This window comes from Myxine glutinosa, chromosome 9 (genome assembly GCF_964187855.1).
Source record: "Myxine glutinosa chromosome 9, kmMyxGlut1.1, whole genome shotgun sequence".
Taxonomy (NCBI): domain Eukaryota; kingdom Metazoa; phylum Chordata; class Myxini; order Myxiniformes; family Myxinidae; genus Myxine; species Myxine glutinosa.
Genome location: NC_136269.1, coordinates 112,569,150 through 112,593,390, shown reverse-complemented (window position 1 = coordinate 112,593,390; position 24,241 = coordinate 112,569,150). Strand labels below are relative to the sequence as shown.

At 43.3% G+C, this 24,241-nt stretch overlaps 1 protein-coding gene across 6 annotated transcripts in view; it reads left to right on the top strand.

Moving 5' to 3' along the window:
• Positions 1-9,593: 9,593 nt before the first annotated feature.
• LOC137416536 (uncharacterized) overlaps positions 9,594-24,241 on the top strand; it is a 78,010-nt gene continuing 63,362 nt past the window's right edge. For 2 of the 6 annotated variants that reach the window (XR_013624597.1, XM_078784714.1), the window contains exons 1-2: positions 21,372-22,186; positions 22,245-22,474. Coding sequence is in view for 4 of the 6 variants with exons in the window: in XM_078784714.1 (XP_078640840.1) it covers positions 22,256-22,474 (219 nt within the window). In the remaining 2 variants the exon portion in view is untranslated. Of the gene's footprint in view, positions 9,862-16,564; positions 16,614-16,741; positions 16,812-21,371; positions 22,187-22,244; positions 22,475-24,241 lie in introns of those variants that run through there. The other 4 variants (XR_013624596.1, XM_068102150.2, XM_068102153.2 and 1 more) reach the window with 3 other exon arrangements.

Below are 24,241 nucleotides of genomic sequence, written 5' to 3'. Positions count from 1 at the left end.
TCACAGCCTTGGTCACACACCTGACCACCGAACACTTTGGCACACATTCGTTGGTAGCACACCTCACCAAAACACCTCTTCGCACCCCCTCCTCTGTCACCTCCTCTGTGACAATCACAGGTGTGCCCTCATTCGCACACCCAACCACGTGCCTCACCACCAACTCCAGCGTGCATTCCCACTCACGCTCTACCATTCCAGGTGTGCATCCTTCCATCCCAGGTGTACATCCTCGCTCACCTGTCACAACCAACTCACTCTCCTTGTCACTCTCACTACTCTCACCTCCATTCTTGACAGCGCACTCACCCTTACTCTTGACAGCGCACTCTTTCCTCATGCACCTGTCCGTCACACACCTTTCTCGCGCACACTCTCCCGTTACACCCTCTGTAACACTCACCACAGGTGTGCATTCTTCCTTGCCTTTGACAGCGCACTCTTTCCTCATGCACCTGTCTGTCACACACCTTTCTCGCGCACACTCTCCCGTTACACCCTCTGTAACACTCACCACAGGTGTGCATTCTTCCTTGCCTTTGACAGCGCACTCTTTCCTCATGCACCTGTCCGTCACACACCTTTCTCGCGCACACTCTCCCGTTACACCCTCTGTAACACTCACCACAGGTGTGCATTCTTCCTTGCCTTTGACAGCGCACTCTTTCCTCATGCACCTGTCCGTCACACACCTTTCTCGCGCACACTCTCCCGTCACACCCTCTGTAACACTCACCACACCGCGCTTCCATGTGCCCCCTCGCACACGCGCTACGACCGACTCATTCTCGCCAGCACCCTCACTCCTTGGCACGCACTTTTTCCTCACACACCCCAGAGTCGGACTTTCTCGCACACCTCCTCTTTCGCACACCAGACCTGTCGCACACTTCACCAACGGCCTCTCACGAACACCCGGGTCTATCTCGACCCCCAAGCTTCTTAAATCCCCTGGCGCATCATACGCACGACCATATTGGTCACCACTTACACCGGGTCCTCTTTCTCTTCGCTTCTCCTCCATCACCTGCGAATCCCTCATCCGGTTAATGAGCACATCATCACGATCCGAACACAGACTTTGGACCAATTCTTTTACTTCCTCTTTTATCTCTTTGTTATCCTCTCTCCGTCGCTTCTTAATTTCGCTCATCCCTTCTTCCACTTCTCCTAGTTTCTGCTTCACCTCTTTTATTCCCCGGTACGTCTCCTCAAGCTCATCCTCTAAGGCTACCTTGACCGTTTCCAGGTGCGTCCTCACCTGCCGGTTCTTCGTCTCCATTACCTCTATCACCTCGTCCAGCCTCGTTGTCAGTCCCTCACGTACCATCTGACATTCCCTCTTTGTCGCTATCAAGTCGTTTTTTATGTCATTTTGTGTCGCTTTTAAACCTCCCAATACCGCAGTGTTCCTTTGAACCTGCTCCGTTACTTCTTTTTGTCCCTCCGTCAGCTGTTCCACCTCCTGCGTCAGGACCTCTATGCCCCCTTGTAACTTTACAGTCCCCTTTCTCACCTCCTTCTCCATGCGCTCCTTACAGTGCCTCACCTCCTCGCGCACTCCTCCGACCTCCTCACTCACTCCTCTTCTGATCTCCTCTCCCATCACTTGCATCTCCTGCCCAGATGCCACCCTCATCTGCTCCATTTCCTCCCTGTGAGCATCCAGTTTGGTTTCTACCCCCATTCTGACCCCCTCTATCTGCTGCTCCATTTGTTTAACTTCCCTTTCCGCTTGGTCCCTCATGTCCCTCAATTTGCCTTCCATACTGTTTTCTAACCCCTCTAACCCATTTTTCACTCCCTCTATCTGATTCTCCTGGGCAGCCATTCTATTTTCTACCCCCTCTAACCCCTTTTGCATCCCTTCCATTTGATTCTCTTGAGCGGCCATTCTGTTTTCTACCCCCGTTAACCCATTTTTCACTTCTTTTATCCCGTTGTCTAACCCCTCAAAATTATTGTCTAACTTCTCACTGGTACCCCTCGCTTCGTCCCTCATTACCCCCATTTGGTTTCCCATTACCCCCATTTGGCCCTCCATTCGCCCACTATCAACCCTCATTTGCTCACTCTGAGCATCCATCCGGTTCCCCATTACCCCCAATTGCTCACTCTGAGCATCCATCCGGTTCCCCAACCGCTCACCCAATCGCTCAATCTGGCTCCCCATACTCATCTGTACAGCTGCCTGTAGCTGCGCAATGAGGGCCTGTATGTCAATCGGCTGCATGTTAAAGCCCGGTGATACAGCGGGCTCGGCTACCGCGCGCTCTTGCGAGGCGCCATTTTGCGTGCCTGCTACCCTCGCTGTTTCGCTCTCCTCATGTCCCTCATGTCCCTCAATTTGGTCCTGGACCGACCCTGCTTCACTCTCCCCTACCGGACCCCAGCCGTCTTGATCCGCCATAGCGCGACTTTCAAAATTCGGTTTTTTATTTTATTTTCGTAAAACAAATTCAAATTTCGCCGTTATAATTTCGCGCGGGAAACGCGCTCCGAATCGATTCTACTTGTTACCAATTTGGGCCTAATAAATTTAGTCCCGGGTTCGAATTCCACTCCTCGACACCAATTGTTACAGACGTGGCTTGGATGTTATTTACCGAGCGGTTTATTGGTATGACCACGTCTGCACAAGTTACCCGATTGTGCCCGAACGTTGACTAGTCGCGCTATGCTGGCTCAATAAGAAAAAGAAGACACCCGGCTGGATTACAATAACACAATACGACACCAGGGGTTCAGTTCTCAAGACCTCCGGAGGAGGTTATATTAAGGCGGAAGGTTAGATTACAACTACAAGAGGGACAGCATAGAAAGACAAGCACTTAGACACACTCTTATATTAACCCCGGACAGACGACAGGTAAACGGGACAAGGCTGACTCACACGGGGGTTGATGGCAAGGAAAGGCAGATAGCGATGGCTCAAGGTGCACTCTTGGCTCAAAGCAGAATCGACTCGGTCCGGTCCAGAGATGCGGGGAGGTCGCAGAGCTCGGATGGCGTCTTGTCTGCTCAAGCTGGGGGCGCATCTGACTCAGCGCTCGCAGGTGGCTTTCCTTCTCCAAGCTGGGTGCGCATCTGACGTCACATCCGGCGCGGGGCCGCGTATATCCGGCGGGGAGTGACACGCCCTCGGCTCGTTAGCTCCGCCTCGTGGAATCGGCACGTTGCTTCTCATTGGGTGCGTGCGGGGGGTTTACCAGGCTCCGCCCTTGACGAGGAGCTGACAAGGAGCCCCTTCGTGGTAACCCCGTGGAGCGCATGGTCTATGGCGCTAATCGAGCCGGTGTGAGGACGCATCCTCCCCCGCTCCGCCGCCATCTCCTCTGTTGTTGTTGTAATTGTTGGGGAAGAAGATGGGAGGAGGTATGGGAAAGGTCCTAAACTCACTACTGATGCCATATAATCACATTCTGGTGCAACGAAGAGTCATAATTAATGGAGACGAGGCCTTAACTGACATAGAATAAGAATAACTAGGAAGATGTCCGAAAGTTGTCTACGTGTGGTGCGGTGGACCTGGGCACGACATTTAATGGGGGAATAAGGGGAAGGTCGGCTCTACTGATTGTTATTTACATGCAATGGGACTAGGGAATGGGGGATCGGGGAAAGTTGGGGAGTATTGGAGAAAATAGGGGAATATTTACAAGCGGATATGGAGGCCAAATTCCATATTCGCAACACTATGTTTGATAGATGGTGTGACTCGAAGGAGATTGGGAAAGACTTCAACCGTTTACGACAATTGATCTTGGTGGAGGAAATCAAACAGTGTGTCCACGTGGACATTAAAGTGCATCTGGATGAAAAAAAGGTACCAGAGTTGTATGAGGTAGCAACAGTGGCAGATGACTATGCCTTGACACACCGGATGGGGTTCCACAAACCTAACTTCCCGCCTAGAGTTAGCCTGGGGCGTTACGGTAAATCAGGATTGGAGAACAAATTTTCATGGAGGCGGCCTGGAGAGGACTATGGGGACAAATCTGATACCGTGACTTTTAGGGATCAGAAGACTGCAGTTCCAAGGCATACCTATCTTCCGGGGGGCCCAGGGCAGACCACGGGTTTTTCCTCCGGGCCTACTTGCGCTTTTTCCAAGAAACCTGGGAATTTGATGTCCCAATGTTATGCCCTGAAAAGGAAAAATCAGGATCGGAGTCAGGCTTGTGCAACTCCGAATGCGTTGGCCAATGCGAGAAATCGTCCTTGGAGGACAGTGCCTTGTGAAGGTTCCCAGAAACCAGTTACCAGAAAGACGACGTGTTTTTCCTCCGGGCCTACTTGCACTTTTTCCAACAAACCTGGGCATTTGATGTCCCAATGATACGCCCTGAAAAGGAAAAATCAGGATCGGAGTCAGGCTAGTGCAACTCCGAATGCGTTTGCCAATGCGAGAAATCGTCCTTGGAGGACAGTGCCTTGTGAAGGTTCCCGTGCCAAAGTTACGGCATCACAGAACGACCTTGTCCAAGAGGGTTACAAACCTTTTATTTCCGAGAGGTTTGTGTCACTGGATGGGGACTTAACTAACCAGAGACCTGTTGGGGTATTGAGGGACACAGGAGCACATCAATCTTTGATGCTTGAGGGCATTTTGCCATTGTCGGAGAAGACGGCAATGGGGGTTAGTGTTCTCTTACAGGGGGTTGGTGGCTTTGTTAAAGCTCCTCTTCATGTCATCCATTTAAAGTCTGAGTTGGTGTCAGGACCGGTCACTGTGGGGTTACAAGCCACTCTTCCTGTAGAGGGGATCTCTTTTATCATCGGGAATGATTTGGCCGGGGGTCGAGTTTCTGGTAATCCGATGTTGGTTGAAAAGCCCAGTATGGAAAATAACAGCACAGTTAGAGCAGGAGATTCCGGGTATCTTTCCATCCTGTGCAGTGACTCGTGCTATGGGTAGGAAGTGCTCTGAAGAGAAGGAGAAGGAAGGTGATGTGGATTTGGGTTCCATAGAGATATTGGAGGAAAAGTCTGGACGAGGTAATAGGAAAGGGAGTGACGTCAAGGAACCCAAGGAAAAGGTGGCATCTGGACCAAAAGAGAAAATGGAGTGTCCGTCAGAGACATCTGGGAACGAGGCTGAACAAAAGGTGCTTGTCCGAAAGAGACTTGTTGAAGAACAACACAGAGATTCGGAGCTCTGGAGTTTGATTGGTATAGCCATTACAGAGGAAGAGGCTATGAAGGTACCTGTTGGTTACTTCATGAAAGGGGAAATACTCGAGAAAATGGAGACCACCGGAGATACCAGCAAATGATGAGTGGAGAGTTCATTACCAAATTGTGATGCCACCGCCGTACTGGAAGGAGATATTGAGTTTGGCACATGAGACACCTTTGGCCTGGCACCTTGGAGTGAACAAGACATGTGACAGAATTTTGGTACATTTTTTCTGGCCAGGATTGCGACGTGATGTGGCGGAGTTTTGTAAATCTTGCCACTCTTGCCAGCTGGTGGGAAAACCTAATCAGAAAGTCCCTTTTGCACCTTTAAAACCAATTCCAGCTTTTGAAGAGCCATTCAGCCGTGTCATTATTGACTGTGTAGGCCCTTTACCTAAAACTAAGGCTGGACATCAGTATCTGCTGACCATCATGTGCGCTTCCACGAGGTTCCCAGAAGCAGTGTCTCTTAGGAAAATTACTGCGGCAGTTATTGCGAAGGCCTTGATTTAATTTTCACTTTGGTTGGCCTACCTAAGGTCATCCAGTCTGATCAGGGTTTCAATTTCATGTCAACGCTTTTTCAGCAAGTGGTACACCTGTTGGGAGTGGAGCAAGTAAGATCAAGTACTTACCATCCCGAGAGCCAAGGGGCCTTGGAAAGGTTTCACCAGACATTGAAGAATATGATCAGAACGTATTGTTTTGAATGTGACAAGGATTGGGATGAAGGAATACCCTTATTGTTGTTTGCTACGAGGGAATCCGTTCAGGAGTCATTGGGATTCAGTCCTTTTGAACTTGTGTTTGGACACGCAGTTCGCGGACCATTGAAATTGGTGAACGAACAGTGGCTACAGGAGGAGTCACAGTCAACAGTGGTGGAGTATGTGTCAACGGTTAGGCACAGATTGGCAAAGGCTTGTGAAGTTGCGAGAGGAAACTTGAAAGTGACACAGGATAAAATGAAAGTGAGACATGACAAGAAATCTCAGATACGAAATTTCAGTCCTCAGGACACAGTGTTAGTGTTGCTTCCTGTTCCAGGTCAGTCACTACAGGCTAGATATTTTGGTCCCTATGCAATCGAAAGGATGGTTAATGAAACAGATTACGTGGTGACAACTCCCGACCGATGGAAAAAGCGGCAGCTGTGTCATGTCAACCGACTGAAGAAATATTATGAGGAAGCCTGTGAAAAAAATGGTTCCTGTCTCACCTGTCGTGCCTATAGTCTGGGTGCAAGAAAATCCAGAGTTAAAAGTCTTCACTGATCACAACCCCTTAACCTTCATTTAAAAAAATGAAAAATAAAAATCAGAGGTTGATGAGATGGAGTTTGTCTTTGCAGGAGTTCAACTTGGAAATTGAGCACGTGAAGGGTAGGGACAATGTCGATGCCGATGCTTTATCCAGAGTGAACTAACTTTGAAAATTCCTGTAGGTTGTTTGGAAGTTTTGTTGCTTTCTTCTGGGGAATATTGATTATCGTTGCTCACATGAGTTGATCAGCCATAGGTTGATTGGTAGTGTTTGGGTGTGAGTTTTACTTTTGTTTGTTAAAGTGGGTTTCTGCATGAAAATAAAGTTTTCACTATGTTCAAACTTTCTTTCTTGAGGGTGGGGAGTGTTACGGATTCGTCACTTCCGTCCTTGTGGTTGTCATCCACTTGAAGCATTTTTAGTTTCATGTACTATTATTGTTACAGTTTCGGTGTGAAATGGAGATAACTGTCTTCAAAGGTAAAATTAGTGTTTCAAAAGAAAAACGAAATGGATCGGGAGAAACCGGAAGAAGAGGAAGAAGAGGCTGGAGCGGATCGAGTGAGATCGGGAAAGGAAGGCCTATCTGCTTCGAGGTATCGAGCGTACGCTGGTGGTCATTGGTCACGAGTGAATATTGGTTGCCCCGGGAAAGGGATTCCTGTGACAGTGTCATTATTGCTGTGGCAAATAAACCTGCGAGACGGGTTTTGCTGTTGGTTCCGAAAGTGAATCATCGCTGGAGAGCGGATACGCCTCCATTACGGGCCCGTCCGCCATTTCACCTCGCACCAGCCGTTTCACCTCGCACCAGCCATTCGTCTGATTCCCATGTGTGTCGTGGATTTCGCTTGGAAACTGGCGGCTCTTCGCGGTTCTCCGCTTGGGAACTGCTGCTCGTTCATGTCAGCGTCATTGTCTGGTGCACTGAAGGTGTGAATTCCCAGTCGCCTTTTGGGTGAACTTTTACCTGACCGATGTCGGCCCGACCTCTCCCCCAGCGGCTCTTCTGCAGCGTCGACTGTCAGCCGTCCTGGGTTCAGGTCTCAGTGCCTTTTTTCTTGTGATCACTGGAGCGTGGATCGACTTTGGCTTGGTGTCATGAAAGTGACTTTGGGGGTGTTACAGTTCGCTCACGTGGAGTACCGTGAGTTATTGAGTTAAGAAACTGGTGGTACCATCATAGGAATTATATGGTGTTTGCTGTGCAATTGAGGTTTTCTTGTACTTGTGCAAGTTGTTATTATTGTGCGATTTTAATACAATACTTGGGTTTTGTATCGATTGATTGGTGTGGTTTCACCATTGGTCATTGGCACACATAATAGCACATCTTTCTGCCGTGACTCCTTTCGGGGCTCGGAGGTACACTGTGACCGGGGTTTCGGGAGGAGCACGTAACAGTATGTTCGTGTGTTTGTGAACAAGATATCTGGAAAAGTTCTGAACGGATTTGGATGAAAGTTGGTGGGATGATTGCCCTTGGGATAAGGAAGAATTGATTAGTTTTTGGTGAAGCTCAGGATATTATTCCGGATCCAGGATTTTTTTTTTTTCTGTTTTACTGCATTAAAGTTTTTATTCTTATTCTTAAATGATGTTTTTCTCCTCTAATTCCGAGATATATCAAAATAAATTATCTGACAGTTAGGGCCTACTTTCTTTTTCTTTATTGTTTTGGGGAGAGGGGATGTTAAACAAAACGTATTATTCCAACTTGACCCACGGCGGGAGTATGCGCTCTACTGAGTGACGTTCTAGTTTTTAAAGTGATTCTTCGCAATTAAGGGATGGGGCTAAATGCAGGAGAAGATCATGTTGTGGATGCAGGAGAATGTTTGGTAGACCAAGCCCTTAGCTGGGAGACCGTTTTGGAAAATAATCTTCGGAAAGAAGAGGAATAGATTGTGGCGAAGAAGAACAAGTGGGTTACTCCTGATAGTGAAATAAGGAAAGTGAAGCATTTTTTAAAATGTTTTTAAATGCTTTTAAATAAAGAAGCCTTTATATTCCATGAAGATTCATCTTAGAATGTTGAGAAAAGGGGGGAAAATAATGGAGTACAGGAAGAAGAAAAGTCAAGTCGAATGACAGAGATCATTATGGAGTGGAAAAAAATAAGATTTTGTTTTTGTTTTTGAAGCGAGGATGGGAATGGGATAATGTTGAGGAGGTAGAAGTACAATATTTGGGAAGAAAGAGGCAAACTGAGGAATACAGAGCCAAAAGGGATATAATTTTGACAGCAGCTATCCAAGGAGCATCTAAAGTAGGCTTTGAACGACACAAAAACGAATTCCACAAATACAGCACAAGGTAGGAATGAACATAGAAAATTGGATGAAACACCAACAGCAACACAGCTGCGACGAAGATACAACAGAAAAATGACGGATCTGGGCCAGAAAACGTAGCTTTGCTGAGGTGGAAGCGGAAGCTGCATTGTCTGAGAGATCCTCTCATTGTTTACTGGCAGAGGCAGGATACCTGGCGTAACTTCCTCGGAGGCCTGGGTGGAGGGATACCTGGCGCTGCCTGGCTGTGTGTAGTTATCCCGGCGGTGGTCTCGTGACATGTTGGACATTGAAAAGTTGCGTAACGCCATTGGCCTCATGGTGGTTACCTTTTACCTGCAAGTTGTCGGCAACATTGCCTGGCCCCACATCCCTATATACACATTTAGCGGCCTTTGGTGGCCTCAAAACTGATGCCAAGGGCAACATGTGGCATCTTAAAACCTTGCCCGGATTCTGAAATACCTACACTCATAATTTGTGGCATCTAGGCGCTACGGTACAGCCGTGAAAGGATAACGTACAAATGCACAAAAACACACAAATACACACACAAACACCTTTAAGTATGTACACTGTACAGAAGAGGATCTGCTTTATGAGAATCTGTTTCAAAGGATCTGTTCAACAGATGCTCTTATTGTTAAATGAGGGCGATACGAGTGACATCCAGGTCGATGCGAGGCAGCCATAGGAGACGTAGAGGCTGCAGATGTAGGTGAGGCAAAAGCCGCAGAACAGGATCTGGGAATATGGGCTACTGCCAGGGCTGCAATGGGATACGAGTGATATGATCTGGGCCCTTTGCCAATGAATAGTCAAGGCTGGGTGGAGCTTTCTGATCTCAAGGGTGAAAGAGTCGAGAAGCAGTTACGAGGGGGATAATGTGGGAGAGAGCATGATGGGTTGCGTACACGACATTTAGAGGCAAACACCGAGTTGAGATAATTTGCCTCAACTGGAGTGAGGACTGCGGTGATGCTTTTTGAGGCGACCAAGGCGATGGAGGTGGAGCGTTGAACATATACGGACTTGTTGACAATATATCGCCAAGACTTGTGATTGGGATTTGTTTTTTCAACAAGAATGTCTGGATATCATAGTCAGGAGTGCGTTTTTCCAGGTGCATCTGCTTTTGTATTTTTATCAGAAAATGTACCTCGATATTTTTACATTAGGCTGGCCGGATGGCCTAGCACTAGAGGTACGCACACTTGCATCTAGACTGTCTAGCCTGGGATTGGGCAACCTGACCTCGAGGGCACAGCCACGCCCCTCAGACGATGATGATATCCAGCAGCCTTTTGCTGCAAATAAAAGAAGTCTTGCATGAAAGTTTATAAATGAGTACCAACCATGATTCACTTCCCCATTGCGTTCAAAATATGAGTTGATCAAACACGTTCAACCTGATTATGTTAAAATTTTAAACAATGATTACACTAACTAGACGGGTCAATATACTGCCTGACCCCAAAAAAATTGCAAATTTTTGTTTTATGCTTATTTCTAGTAGTTTATGAAGTGGAAGACAACATATTAAAAGTTGGACAATTTTGACGCATGGGAAAGTCCCTCAGTGACGTCAGAAAACAAGATGGCTGCCGGCAGATAAAACGTAAAAAAATTGACTGATAATCATCAGACCACTAACAATTTAAAGTTAATTTTGCACCAATATTTGTATTATGATCGTTGCTGGTAGTTTATGCAGTGCTAATCCTGAGACCATTCGCAATTTAAAGTAAATATTTGCACAAATATATGTTCTTTGATTGTTTCTGCCAGTCTATGACATGGAAAGCAACATATAAAAAATTGGACAATTTTGACACATGTGGAAGTACCATATGCCTTCTAGTCTTAGATTCCAGTTTCATCGTCCTCCTCCTCCTCCTCTATGTCTGGTTCAACACTCATATTGTCACAGTTGCTGTCCTGGCAATGTCCACATGCACTGGTGCACTCTAATCCATGCTTCCTACATGAACACCTTAGTGTTTTGCACCCCCCTGAACAGTTGCAGTGAATCATCTGAAGTAGTATGTCTGGAGCAGGGCTTTTGTCTGTCATCACTGGAACAAGTTTTCCTCCTTCTACCTTCCATCCCCACTCCGTTGGCTCCATTCCACAACAAAGGCCCATCCATTCCATTACCTGGTAATAGGTCCGCAGAGAATGAAACTTGCAGGCAGCGGATGTGGGTGGCAGTCTTTCAGGAGTGACAAATGCCTTAGCCCTTGCAACCTTTTTGCAGAGAATGTTGTATCTGATCGATGCCAATGAGTCGTTCTGATTTGCTTCAAACAATGCCACCATTGCTCTGCAGCCTGCAGTTTCAATAACATCCTGACTCTGCTGTGGTTTACAGAACACCTTTGAGCTGTCTATCAGTTTGGCTGGCTGGCGCAGGATGTTTTTTGCCTCAAAAAGAGACATTGGGTATGGGCAGAGTTCATATTTCATCACTTCACCTATCTGGAGATCTCCCGTCTGTGACACCACTAAGAACCTCTGGAATAGTAACGCTGGATCTATTGTGCTTCTATAACCTATAGATCTATAACCCTCTTCCTTAACTTCAGTGCCGCAGAAAAGGCAATGTGTTTTACTGTCATATGGTCCCAGGGAAATGCGAGCACTCCTCTTGACTGATGGACCTGATTCCGCATGATCCTTCTTGGTTAAAGCAATGTCCTTTTTGTTTATGTGATTCACTCGGCATGATTTGTGAACACTGGTACCAGCTAGAATTCTGATGTCAACACCCCTTTCGGCACTTGCACGGTTGATGCCTTCTGCTCCTTTCTCACGAACTGATACTGTTTCCTCACAGTCCAATCCCCTTTGGCATAAAGGGCAGGTCTCTTTACCATATAAAGAGTTCATTTTCTATCTCTGAAAATACAAAAATGAGATCTTTTAGAAGCATGCAGTCAATTTACATTGGCCATATACATTGAATGCCATCAGAGCATTCTCCGCCCCTGAAACTGAGATATTTATGTAAGATATATATTAGGAGGAAACATACTATGGAATAATCTGCATAGTGGTCATCCCATTGCTTTCTGCATCTGAAATGAATTATATACAAGGGCTCTGTTGCTTAGTCACAAGGTGCACCAGGAAAAGATATGTATAGTCCAGAAGAAAAACATACTGATAGAACCCCCCCCCCCCCCCCTTCCCCCAATCAACTGGTCCCATTCCTATTAAATAAATATGCATCCCCACAACTCTAGAACCTGGAAAATAAATACCATCATACACTACAGTTGTAGGAGTACAAAATACATGTAGAATATATGGGGCAATTGTATGCATAGGCCTACCTGTCTTTTTGCTACTGCCTTGGCCTTGGTTGTATTGTACTGTATCTCCTTGGTTGTATTGTATTGTATCTCCAATGTTTACCATACAACGTTGTCCAATTGAGTCCTAATTAGGTGTAATTAACTCATTCATGTGGAGTTGTTACTCAGTCAAGCTGCACAACTACCAGTGAGGAATTAGGTCATTAGCCTACATGCTGGGAGGTCATATTGTTAGACATGTGTCAGGTAGCAGATGTAAACATTGTTAAAGACACGAAACAAGTGTTATAAAATGTTGCCTTTGCAGCTGGTCTCAGTGGAACAAATTAATTTATATAAACAAAAAGAAACAAAAATAAAAAACCAAAGACGTTTTCGACGTAGTGAATCGTGCATGGTTTTGTGACATTTTTATCATGTCAAAAATTTTTACTTTCCCATGGTCCATTTATGTCCAACTTTTGATATGTTCCTAAGTAAGTCTTAAAATATAAGGAAATGCAATAAAACTAAAATTTGCAATTTTTTTGGGGTACGGCTGTTCTGGTTGTATATTGACCCGTCTAAACATCCACCCTCAAAAATGCACATTATAGATATTACAAAATTCTTTGAAGAAGACACATCCACAATGTGATGGATTTGCTGTATGGAAATGTTTTTTGATCAACTTATGTAGGTGCTGTTGAGCACAATCATGTAACTGCAAACGATTTTAATTACAATTACTTAAAATAATAGGCCAAATATTATTGATTGGTAAATGCACACATCTACTCACTTAAACATGGCATGCTTATCAAGATATGTTTGCCAAAACTTTCCAAAAAGTCGTGCAAATTTTTCAACAAAACGCACGTTGCTAATTACCCTTGTGTCCCAGTCAAGGGCATTTCCAAAAAAGGTATGCATGATTAAGAAAACAAGTACATGATTACAAAAGGGGAAAAACAATTCATAACATCGGAAAATGGTAGCCAAGGGTTATTATGCACGGAATCCAAACATTCCATACCTCCGCCAGGCTGAACCGTTTAGGTTTTGTATCAACTGATGGGCCGGATCTGACCAATCCGTTAGTGTAACCTAACCAACTCAACCACCAAGGTTTGTCATAATCTGTCCCCAAGTTTTTGAGATATCATGGTATATATCGTTTTTGTCCCAATCGCTCAATGGTGAAAAATCACTTTTTTAAATTATAGTATTCGGATCCGTATTCCGATATTGATCAATATTGAATCAATTCTTCCTTGTCAAAACCCTAACTTCGACACCAAGTTTTGTCCGAATCCCTCCACAACTTTTTGAGATATCTTGTTCACAGACAGAAATGATTGCAATGAATGAATTTAGTGGTTGACTTCAGTGACCTGACATGCAAATCGTCTTCAAAGTTTAAGTCAATCGGATGAAAATTGAGGATTTTAGAAATTGTTGTTGACCTTTGGCCTATGTTGACATTTTGGCCTATGCTGATCTCACAAATAGTTGGTGGTTGAATTCAGTTATCCGATATGTAAATCCTTTTCAAATTTCAAGTCAATCGGATTAAAATTGAGGATTAAAATTGAGTGACACTTGGCAAAACAGCACAAAGTAGAATGGCACTCAGGAGAACATCCTTTTGACTTCAAAAATAATTAGTGGTTGACTTCAGTGACCTGACATGCAAATCGTCTTCAAAGTTTAAGTCAATCGGATGAAAATTGAGGATTTTAGAAATTTGAAATTGTTGTTGACCTTTGGCCTATGTTGACATTTTGGCCTATGCTGATCTCACAAATAGTTGGTGGTTGAATTCAGTTATCCGATATGTAAATCCTTTTCAAATTTCAAGTCAATCGGATTAAAATTGAGGATTAAAATTGAGTGACACTTGGCAAAACAGCACAAAGCAGAATGGCACTCAGGAGAACATCCTTTTGACTTCAAAAATAATTAGTGGTTGACTTCAGTGACCTGACATGCAAATCGTCTTCAAAGTTTAAGTCAATCGGATGAAAATTGAGGATTTTAGAAATTGTTGTTGACCTTTGGCCTATGTTGACATTTTGGCCTATGCTGATCTCACAAATAGTTGGTGGTTGAATTCAGTTATCCGATATGTAAATCCTTTTCAAATTTCAAGTCAATCGGATTAAAATTGAGGATTAAAATTGAGTGACACTTGGCAAAACAGCACAAAGTAGAATGGCACTCAGGAGAACATCCTTTTGACTTCAAAAATAATTAGTGGTTGACTTCAGTGACCTGACATGCAAATCGTCTTCAAAGTTTAAGTCAATCGGATGAAAATTGAGGATTTTAGAAATTTGAAATTGTTGTTGACCTTTGGCCTATGTTGACATTTTGGCCTATGCTGATCTCACAAATAGTTGGTGGTTGAATTCAGTTATCCGATATGTAAATCCTTTTCAAATTTCAAGTCAATCGGATTAAAATTGAGGATTAAAATTGAGTGACACTTGGCAAAACAGCACAAAGTAGAATGGCACTCAGGAGAGCATCCTTTTGACTTCAAAAATAATTAGTGGTTGACTTCAGTGACTTGACATGCAAATCGTCTTCAAAGTTTAAGTCAATCGGATGAAAATTGAGGATTTTAGATTTTAGAAATTGTTGTTGACCTTTGGCCTATGTTGACCTTTTGGCCGATGCTGATCTCACAAATAGTTGGTGGTTGAATTCAGTTATCCGATATGTAAATCCTTTTCAAATTTCAAGTCAATCGGATTAAAATTGAGGATTTTAGAAATTAGAAATTGTTGTTGACCTTTGGCCTATGTTGACCTTTTGGCCTATGCTGATCTCACAAATAGTTGGTGGTTGAACTCAGTTATCCGATATGTAAATCCTTTTCAAATTTCAAGTCAATCGGATTAAAATTGAGGATTTTAGAAATTTGAAATTGTTGTTGACCTTTGGCCTATGTTGACCTTTTGGCCGATGCTGATCTCACAAATAGTTGGTGGTTGAATTCAGTTATCCGATATGTAAATCCTTTTCAAATTTCAAGTCAATCGGATTAAAATTGAGGATTTTAGAAATTGTTGTTGAACTTTGGCCTATGTTGACCTTTTGGCCTATGCTGATCTCACAAATAGTTGGTGGTTGAATTCAGTTATCCGATATGTAAATCCTTTTCAAATTTCAAGTCAATCGGATTAAAATTGAGGATTTTAGAAATTTGAAATTGTTGTTGACCTTTGGCCTATGTTGACCTTTTGGCCTATCCTGATCTCAAAAATAGTTGGTGGTTGCATTCAGTTAGCTGAAATGAGAATCCTATTCAAATTTCAAGTCAATCGGATTAAAATTGAGAATTTTAGAAATTTGAAAAAAGTTGTTGACCTTTGGCCTATATTGACCTCAAAAATAGTAGATGGTTGAATTCAGTTAGCCGATTTGTAAATCCTTTTCAAATTTCAAGTCAATTGGATGAAAATTGAGGATTTTAGAAATTCGAAAAAAGTGGTTGACCTTTGGCCTATGTTGACCTTTTGACCCCAAAAATATATAGGATTTTGTCGGACCACGAACTCTACCATTTGGTGAAGTTTCGTGAAGATCAGTTTAAAATTGTGACCTGTAGGCAAGTATAAATGAGCGGACAGACAAACACACAAAAACACAAACCGGAGTGATGAACATACTTGCAAATTTTTTTGTTTGTTTTTGCCAAGTAACAAACAAGAAATATGTCGTGCATAGCACGATACTTGCGAAATCCCTAAAATACGTTGTTGGCCTATGATGACATCGAAACAATTGGTGCTTGAATTCAGTGACCACTGACCAGACATGCAAGTCCTCTTAAAAATTAGTCAATCCGATGAAAATTGAGCATTTTAGAAATATGACAAAGTTGGTGACCTTTGGCATACATTGACCTATTGACCTTTTGACCACAAAAACAATAGGCTAATTACTTTTGACCTAATTCCACCATTTGGTGAAGTTTCGTTTAAATCGGTTGAAAATTGTGACCTGCAGGCGACTGAAATACAGACAGACATACAGATTGACAGACAGACAGACAAACAAACAGAACAACGGACAAGACCAACCAATATCTATCTATAATTCCAGTAATCTCTGTGTGTGTGTGTGTCTGTCTGTCTGTATGTATGTATGCGACCGCTGTTTCTCGACAACTACCGGTCCGATATACTTGAAACTTGCCAGGTATATTGCTGGGGACCCGAGGATGTGCCTTTTCAAGGTTTGAAATTAATCGGACAAGTGGTTCCCAAGGTATGGTCACCGTACTCGCAAGCCGTTCGCTTTGGCTTTGCGAATGGACCAAACCATTTCATGTAAATAGAGGGGGGGGGGGGTTCTGTGGTCGTTACTGCCACGTGGTTTCAAAGTTTTTTTTTGTTGTTGTTGTTTGCACGCATGTTTTTTTGCACGCACGTACGGGCAAGCACGTACGGGCGTGCCCGTACGTGCGGGCACGCCCTAGTACTTGAAAAATCTTCTATTTTCGCAAGTAACAAACAGACAGACAGACAGACAGGGGTGAAACAACCTCCATGCACCTTCTGTGGCGGAGGTAATGATTACGTCACCTGGCAGGTTTCTAGTGAATTTGTTTTACCCTTCCTTAAAGCTTTATCGCTATGTCGTTAACTTCTTACAAACAGGGGTGAGATACAAGCATGTACCTGTCTGTGTATCCAGCGAATGCTACTTGACTGGGATGAATTCAGCAATCCAGTCTGCTGGCTACATCACCACTGAGGCTGCACGGGTGAGTTGCTGATATGCAGGTGCTTCCATAAAGTTATTTGAATTTTTATTTTTTTTGGTATACTGACACGTATTAGCTGATGATGAAAAACATACTGTGGGATCTGAGACGCCCACAAGCGAATGTGAACAAATGGAAAAGCCGGTCTTTCACATTCCTTCCAAGCAATAACGACCTTTTTCATGTAATCTGACGCAAGACCTTTCATTCCCCCCAGCCCAACCCTATTTATTACAGATAAAAAAAAACTTAGGCCATACAGTGCAGAGAAGGCCAAGTTTGTTAAACTTCTGAGCTGTTGTCAGCCCATGGATTAATGAACAAAAATAAAAAGTCATAAAATGCCATAGCCCCTGCCGTGCTTTGAGTAATTTTGCTGTATGGCGTTAAAGGCTGTCAGTCGGCCATATTTGGTCTGATGACAAAACAAAAACTTCTGCATATGTATACTCATGTGTTGTCTTTGTGCCGAGTTTGAAGAAAATCGGGCCATGCATGTCCGAGGAATGGATGGGGACACGTTTAAGGAACAAAATGGCCGCTGGTCGACCATCTTGGATCTGATCTCGAAAAAACAATGACATGCATATGCAAGGATCATTCCTTATCTGTGTGCAAACTTTGAACAAGATGGGTAAATACATGTGGTATTACCGATCTTGTTCGAAGAAGTGGTTGAGGACGTGTTCGATATCGGGTTTTCTAGAACTGAAATGGCCGCCAGTCTACCAGTCGGCCATCTTTGATCGCATCGCGAAACAAAATGATGTGCATATTATGTATACCGTTATGTATTGTCTTTGTACCAAGTATGAACAAAATTGGTCCATACATCTCCAAGATATAGTTTCGGACACAAGGACGCACGATATCAAACCCATAAGCCCCAGTTTTGGCCTCTGAATGCAGAATTACATTACGATATTCTGTATTTAGATATGAAAGGAGACTATTGTGATGGAATCTGATAGAGATGTTTAAGATAATGAAGGCGATTAAAGACAAAACTAGGTTGGCAATCAGTAGAGCGCATATCTCCACCAGTGTAAACAGTTTACGTTTTGTATCCCACCGTTAGGCCAGATCTGGATTCGGACCTGAACCAAAATCTAATCACTTGTTCTTGTCCCGTACAAGTTTTGGCATAAGTCATCCACAACTTTTTGAGATACCATGCTATGTCGTGTTTTTGCCCCATCACTCAATGGTGAAGAATAACTTTTTAAATTCTCGTATCCAAATACGGATCCAGATCTTCACCAAAATCGAATAATTTAGTCCTTCTCACATACCCAACCTCTTCACTAAATTTCGTCCCAATCCGTCAACAACGTTTTGAGATATCTTGTACACAAACAAGCAAGCAAGCAAACAAGACGTCATGCAGAGCATGCAAAATCCAGGCCCCAACCCCCAAAAAATGCTTCCGGGTCACCCGCTGCCAACCATTGGAGCACCAACGGCCTGCTCACCAGACGGACTTCCTCCAATGGGGGGACAAATCCATGTCTTCTAAATTACAAGCACCACTGGGGGCGTAGAGACACAATTAAACAAGAAAGAGCAATCAGAGATTGCAGAGCCTCGCCAGATCCTCAGTGGTTTTTAAAAATGGTTTTGTGTTAAAAACAAATATGGCAGCCGAACCATGTGACCGAGGACGTTATCATTATTATTTTCTCCACCAATTTATCCATAGATGACAACCACTAAATGTCATCTTTATTGGTTGAGGTTTTGTACTTGTCAAATTATGACGTCATAATGGAAGAACCTATGTTATCATCATTAACATATGTTATTCCCCATGGAGAGTTCTTTACAATGAGCCATGTCTCAATTTTTTCTATGCAGTGCTTTCAGAGATAGAGGTGCAACGTTTTTCGTTTTTTCCAAGATGGCGCCCATACCACGTGACATATGACGTCATAATTGTAATTTAAAAAAATTATACAGGTGGAGTTGCACTTATGGTGAAAATTTCCCATCAATCGGGCCAACGGTTGCAGAGAAAATCATATTTATTCTGTGCGGACAAACAGGCAAGCAGACTAGAAATCGGTCAGAGACCGAGGACTTGCCGGAAAGTACTTTTTTCAGGGGTTGGTTAGAAGGGAATCGGATAATGTTTGACAGAGTTATAAGTAAAAAAAAAACAATTTTTGACCTTGAGTTTGACCTTTCAAGGTCACTCAAGGTCAAAGATCATGGTGCCAAATGACATGTCGTATGTGACTTCCTGTATGTCAGTAACAGTAAGTGTATGCATATCTCTTGTACTTTTATAGTTATAGTGCTTTGAAATATATTTTAAATTAAAAATCGACCCCCCTGATTTCACGTTTTGGGTGACCTTGAGCTTGACCTTGGGCCTAGAGAGTTAAAAAAAAATGGGCACAGTCTATTCCAGGGCAAGGAAAATATGTGTGTAAAGTATGGCGATGCTATGTGCAACGATGTAGACATAGTGCTGCACACAAACAGACAGACAAACCAACCAACATACTTGCCGGAATCTATTCCGGCAAGTAACAAACAGACTCAAATGAATTACCCTCTCCTCTGGCGAGCGTAATAAATAAACAGGATTAAAATAAGTAATTTATATCGTGGAGCCGTTGGTGCTCCTATGGTTGGCAGCGAGTGCCCCGGAAGCAGTGACGGAAAGAGAGTGGCAATTCTATGTGGGAAAATTGCATGCTTGGTCAGGGTCACCCAGATAGCACAGCACTTGTACGGTTCACCAGAAGACCTGGGTTAGATTCCTGGTCTGGGCATGTAATTTTCCCACATATGTCACATAATTATTTTTCGGATGAAAACTGATGTTTTTAGAAGTTTGACCTTGACTTGACCTTTTCACCTTAAAATAGTTGATTTCCCAATTCAGTGATGCACTATGCAATTGCTGTTTAATTTATCAGTAAATTGGATGAAAATTGATGATTTTTCAGATGAAAATTGATGTTTTTAGCTCACCTAGGAACGAAGTTTAGGGGAGCTTATGCGATGGCGCGTCGTCCGTCCGTAAACACTTGCAACGTCTTCTCTGAACCCGCTGAAGGGATTGTGACCAACTTGGCACAAATGATATTTGTTGTGTTGTGACTAAAGTTTGTTCATGGTATAAAAAAAAAAAAATCCGGGTCTAAGAGGGACTACCGACTGGGGGTCAAAGTGGGTCCAGGTTTGACCCCTCCCCCACCCCAAATAGGTATTTGCTTTATTCTCTGAAACTACACAAAATATTTCGATGAAACTAGACCACAACCTTCACCACCCATGCTGTACCAAAGTTTGTTCACGGCATTAAAAAAAACCTGCCCCATTCGGGGTCGATGGGGCCGGGGGGGGGGGGGGTTATCCCTAAAATAGATATTTGCTTTCTTCTCAGAAACTATACACACAATTTCAATGAAACTTCACTACAACCTTCATCACCCGTGATGTACCAATATTTGTTCAAGGCATTAGAAAAATTGCGGTCTAAGGAGGCATATGGGTTTGGGAGAGGGGGGGATCCCCCAAAATAGTTATTTTTTTGTTTGTTTGTGTAGTCTTACGATTATGTTAATATGATTCTACATGCTGCCCTGTCTTCTAGCAACCATTGAAATTGGTTTAAAATACTATTACGTGTGTGGGGGTAGGTAATGAAATACCTTCGTCGAGATAGAATTCTATCGATTACCATGCTCCGAATGTCGTGTAAGAACATCTTAATGTAAATAAGTCAGCTCCATGTGTTTGGATTAAGTGTGACGTGTGGCCATACGGAGGGTGGCTCTTGGGCTATGTAGCTTCGGGAGTACTAATCACCCTGTCCATCCTACCTCTTGTGATCTGACCTTTGTGGTTATAATAAATCGGCCTGCGATAAGACGAGGGCTGTCAGGAAACGAACTCAGGCACTTTACAACACCGACATATTTTCGGCTTATATGCCTTGGAGTTAAGGCTCGGTCGGCAATCCATCACTGGGGATCTTAATCCCCGGCGATGCGACAATACCTTTAGTCAGTGTAGTATACTGCTTATTCTACCAGGTGAGCGCCAGGGGTATTGCCCCTATGTTTCGAAGTCTGACCTTGAGTTGACCTATTACCTTTTGACCTCCAAAATAGTTGATTTCCCAATTAAGTGATGCACTATGCAATTGCTGTTTAATTTTCAAGTCAATCGGATAAAAATTGATGATTTTTCAGATGAAAATTGATGATTTTTAGAAGTTTGACCTTGAGTTGACCTTTTGACCTTAAAATAGTTGGCATCCCAATTCAGTGACTCAATATGCAAAAGTTGTTAAATTTTCAAGTCAATTGGATGAAAAATGACAATTTTAGAAATTTGACCACAAGATGACCTTTGAACTCAAAATCAATGGGCTTCTTCCTTATGATAAACGCTACCATTTGGTGAGGTTTCGTGAAGATCGGTTTGAAATTGTGACCTGTAAGTGATTGACAGACAAACAAGCAGACAGACAGAATAACGCACAAAACCAACCAATATACTTGAAAAATCTTCGATTTTGCAAGGAGCGAGACAGACCAGTATTTTCAGTTTTCGTCGTAACAAACAGACAGGGGTGAAAATAACCTCCATCTATTTTTGTTGGCGGAGGTAAGTATTGCATCTGGATCCGAATCTTCACCAAAATTTAATTAATCCGTCCTTCTCACACACCCAACCTGTCCACCAAAGTTAGTCTAAATCCATTCACAACAACACAGACATGGGTGAAAACAATGACCACCACCTAAAGATCAGCTTCGGGGTTTTTTTTTACATGAAAAGATTGTGCAGTTGGCAATCCACAGATGCCACAAGATTTTTGAGTGGGTGTGAACCTCACCCTGCGGTTTTAAGGACTTGAGGTATGTGCAGGATGAGGAAGAGAAAGCGCGTGAGAAACCGTCATAAGTCCACCCCCACGGGTAAATCAAGTGTGTTCAAAGAGAAGCGTGTTTTAAGGGGAAGCCAAAGTTGCTGCACGTATGCATGCGTGAGAAGCTTCGAAGACGACCACATTCGGAATTCGCTCAAATGATTCTTCATCACACTGGGAACTTCTCAGGCATGTGCGGGTCTTAAGGTCCACTCGGTCCGCTCTCAGCTGGAAGGTTAGGGTCGAAATCTGGCACCGTTTTTAGTTATGTTTCTCAGGGAGGCAAGCTGGTTCCTCGTGTTGTTTCTGTGCTTGCACTGCATGGCCAAACGTTGCATGGAAGGTGAAACAGCAATGCGTTGCATGGAAGGTGAAACAGCAATGCGTTGCATGGAAGGTGAAACAGCAATGCGTTGCATGGAAGGTGAAACAGCAATGCGTTGCATGGAAGGTGAAATAAGTCCTCTCATTCGTCTTGTCTCGAGTTGTATCAGTTTGCATGTGAAGTTGACGATTTACTCGTACGCACCTCTCACCTCATGCAGAGCATGAACGAATGATGGAAACCAAGGATGAGAATGCCGTGCTGAGGATACCCGAACCTCCGATGATCAATGACACTACCCATTTGGATAGACCACCACAACGCTTCCTTTCTTGGTCGTCACCGTTCTTCTTCAAAGAGTTGCGACGACACCTGACAACTCCAAAGATGGGAAATAATCATTGGTGCCTGTATTATCAGACTTGCTCCTTTGTGAACGGCAGATTCAAGGTACTGAAATTATTTTCAAATGTTGCTAGAAAATGGTACTGTTTTGATTGTTTCCACATTGGAGTCGCTCTGTGAGATTATGGCTTTATTTGTGGTGAAGGAATGGTCTTGTGCAAAATGATGGTCTATAAGCTGTCTGTCCACCTACTATGTGGTGAACGCATTGCATCATCATTTCTCCATACGTGCTCGGAACCTTTGCAACTACGCAGCTGCTGCTGTACCCCTTCTATGCCTCCATGATTTTATAACGCATCAGGAAGTTGCTTCATATTCACGAGGTTGAGAAAATTTGCGAGATATACATATGTACGAGCAAAAGGACACGGCGTTGCCGGTTAACAATGAATCGCCTCCTGACGGGAATATGATACACGCAATCTGGGTCCATCATCTTGAGCGAATTTTTAAAATAGACCGCACGTACAGTGGACTCTGATGCAGTAGAGTGACACACTATCCCATGGAAGTTACACGCACAAACTGCTTACAAAGTACCAGGCTATGCTTCTGCAATTTAATAAACCATTTGTGTAAGACAATGACATTCTTTTGCTCCTTCATCTGAAGTTTTGTTCAGTTTCGTTCAGCTTCAGTAACACACACACACACACACACACACATAGTAACACACACACATAGTAACACACACACAAATAGTAACACACACACACACACATAGTAATACACACACAGTAACACACACATGAGGTAACACACACGGGGAAACACACACGAGGAAACACACACGAGGAAACACACACGAGGAAACACACACACACCAGCACCGATCTAGTATATGGTATAGTGAGATGCGTATATCTATCACCGGCACCCGCACAGGTCTCGCATAGTGAGATGCGTTTTACCTGACAAAGTGGATAAAAAAAAGAAAAAAAAGAAAAAGAAAACTTAACCGAACCAAAAGTGCCGCAAAGGCAACCATTCATTTCGTCAACCATTACATCAACCAACCATCCATCAACATGCCCATTTCGGCGATCGACACATTTCACGGGATCGTTTTCTCACACGCCGACTCTCTCTCGACATGTGTATGTATATATATATATATATATATATATATATACACATACATACATACAGTCAAGTAAAAAAGTAAGTACACCCCATGTAAAGTTTTGACTTTTTCAACATATTTCAACATACAGCTATTTGATCTTCATTTCAACAATATTGATAGATGAAGGTGATATAATATAACAAATATCATGAAACATTTACATTTTGTAGTCCATTGTATAATTTAAATAAACATAAATGCAAATTTCGCATGTGGAAAAAGTAAGTACACCCCGACATTTATCACTAATTCAAATACCTAAAATTAGAATCAGGTGCACCAGCTCAGGTGCAAATGATTAGAACATCGTCAGAGAGGATCTTGGAGGAACCTGTCTTATTTAAACCTCAGACATTTAGTTTGGTTTGCTCTTTGTTGTTGAAGTGTGTGGCATCACCATGCCGAGATCAAAAGAGCTCTCTGAGGCCTTCAGAAAGAAGGTTATAGATGCCTACGAAAACCCGAAAGGGATTTAAAAATCTCCAAACAATTTGAAATCAATCATTCGACTGCTCGGAAGATCATCTACAAGTGGAGAGGATTCCAAACAACTGCTAACTTGTTCAGGCCAGGCCGTCCCAACAAGTTCAGCCCGAGAGCAGACCGCAACATGCTGAAAGAAGTCTCTAAGAACCCCAGAATGTCATCACGGGACCTACAGGTAGCTCTTGCCACTCTTCAGG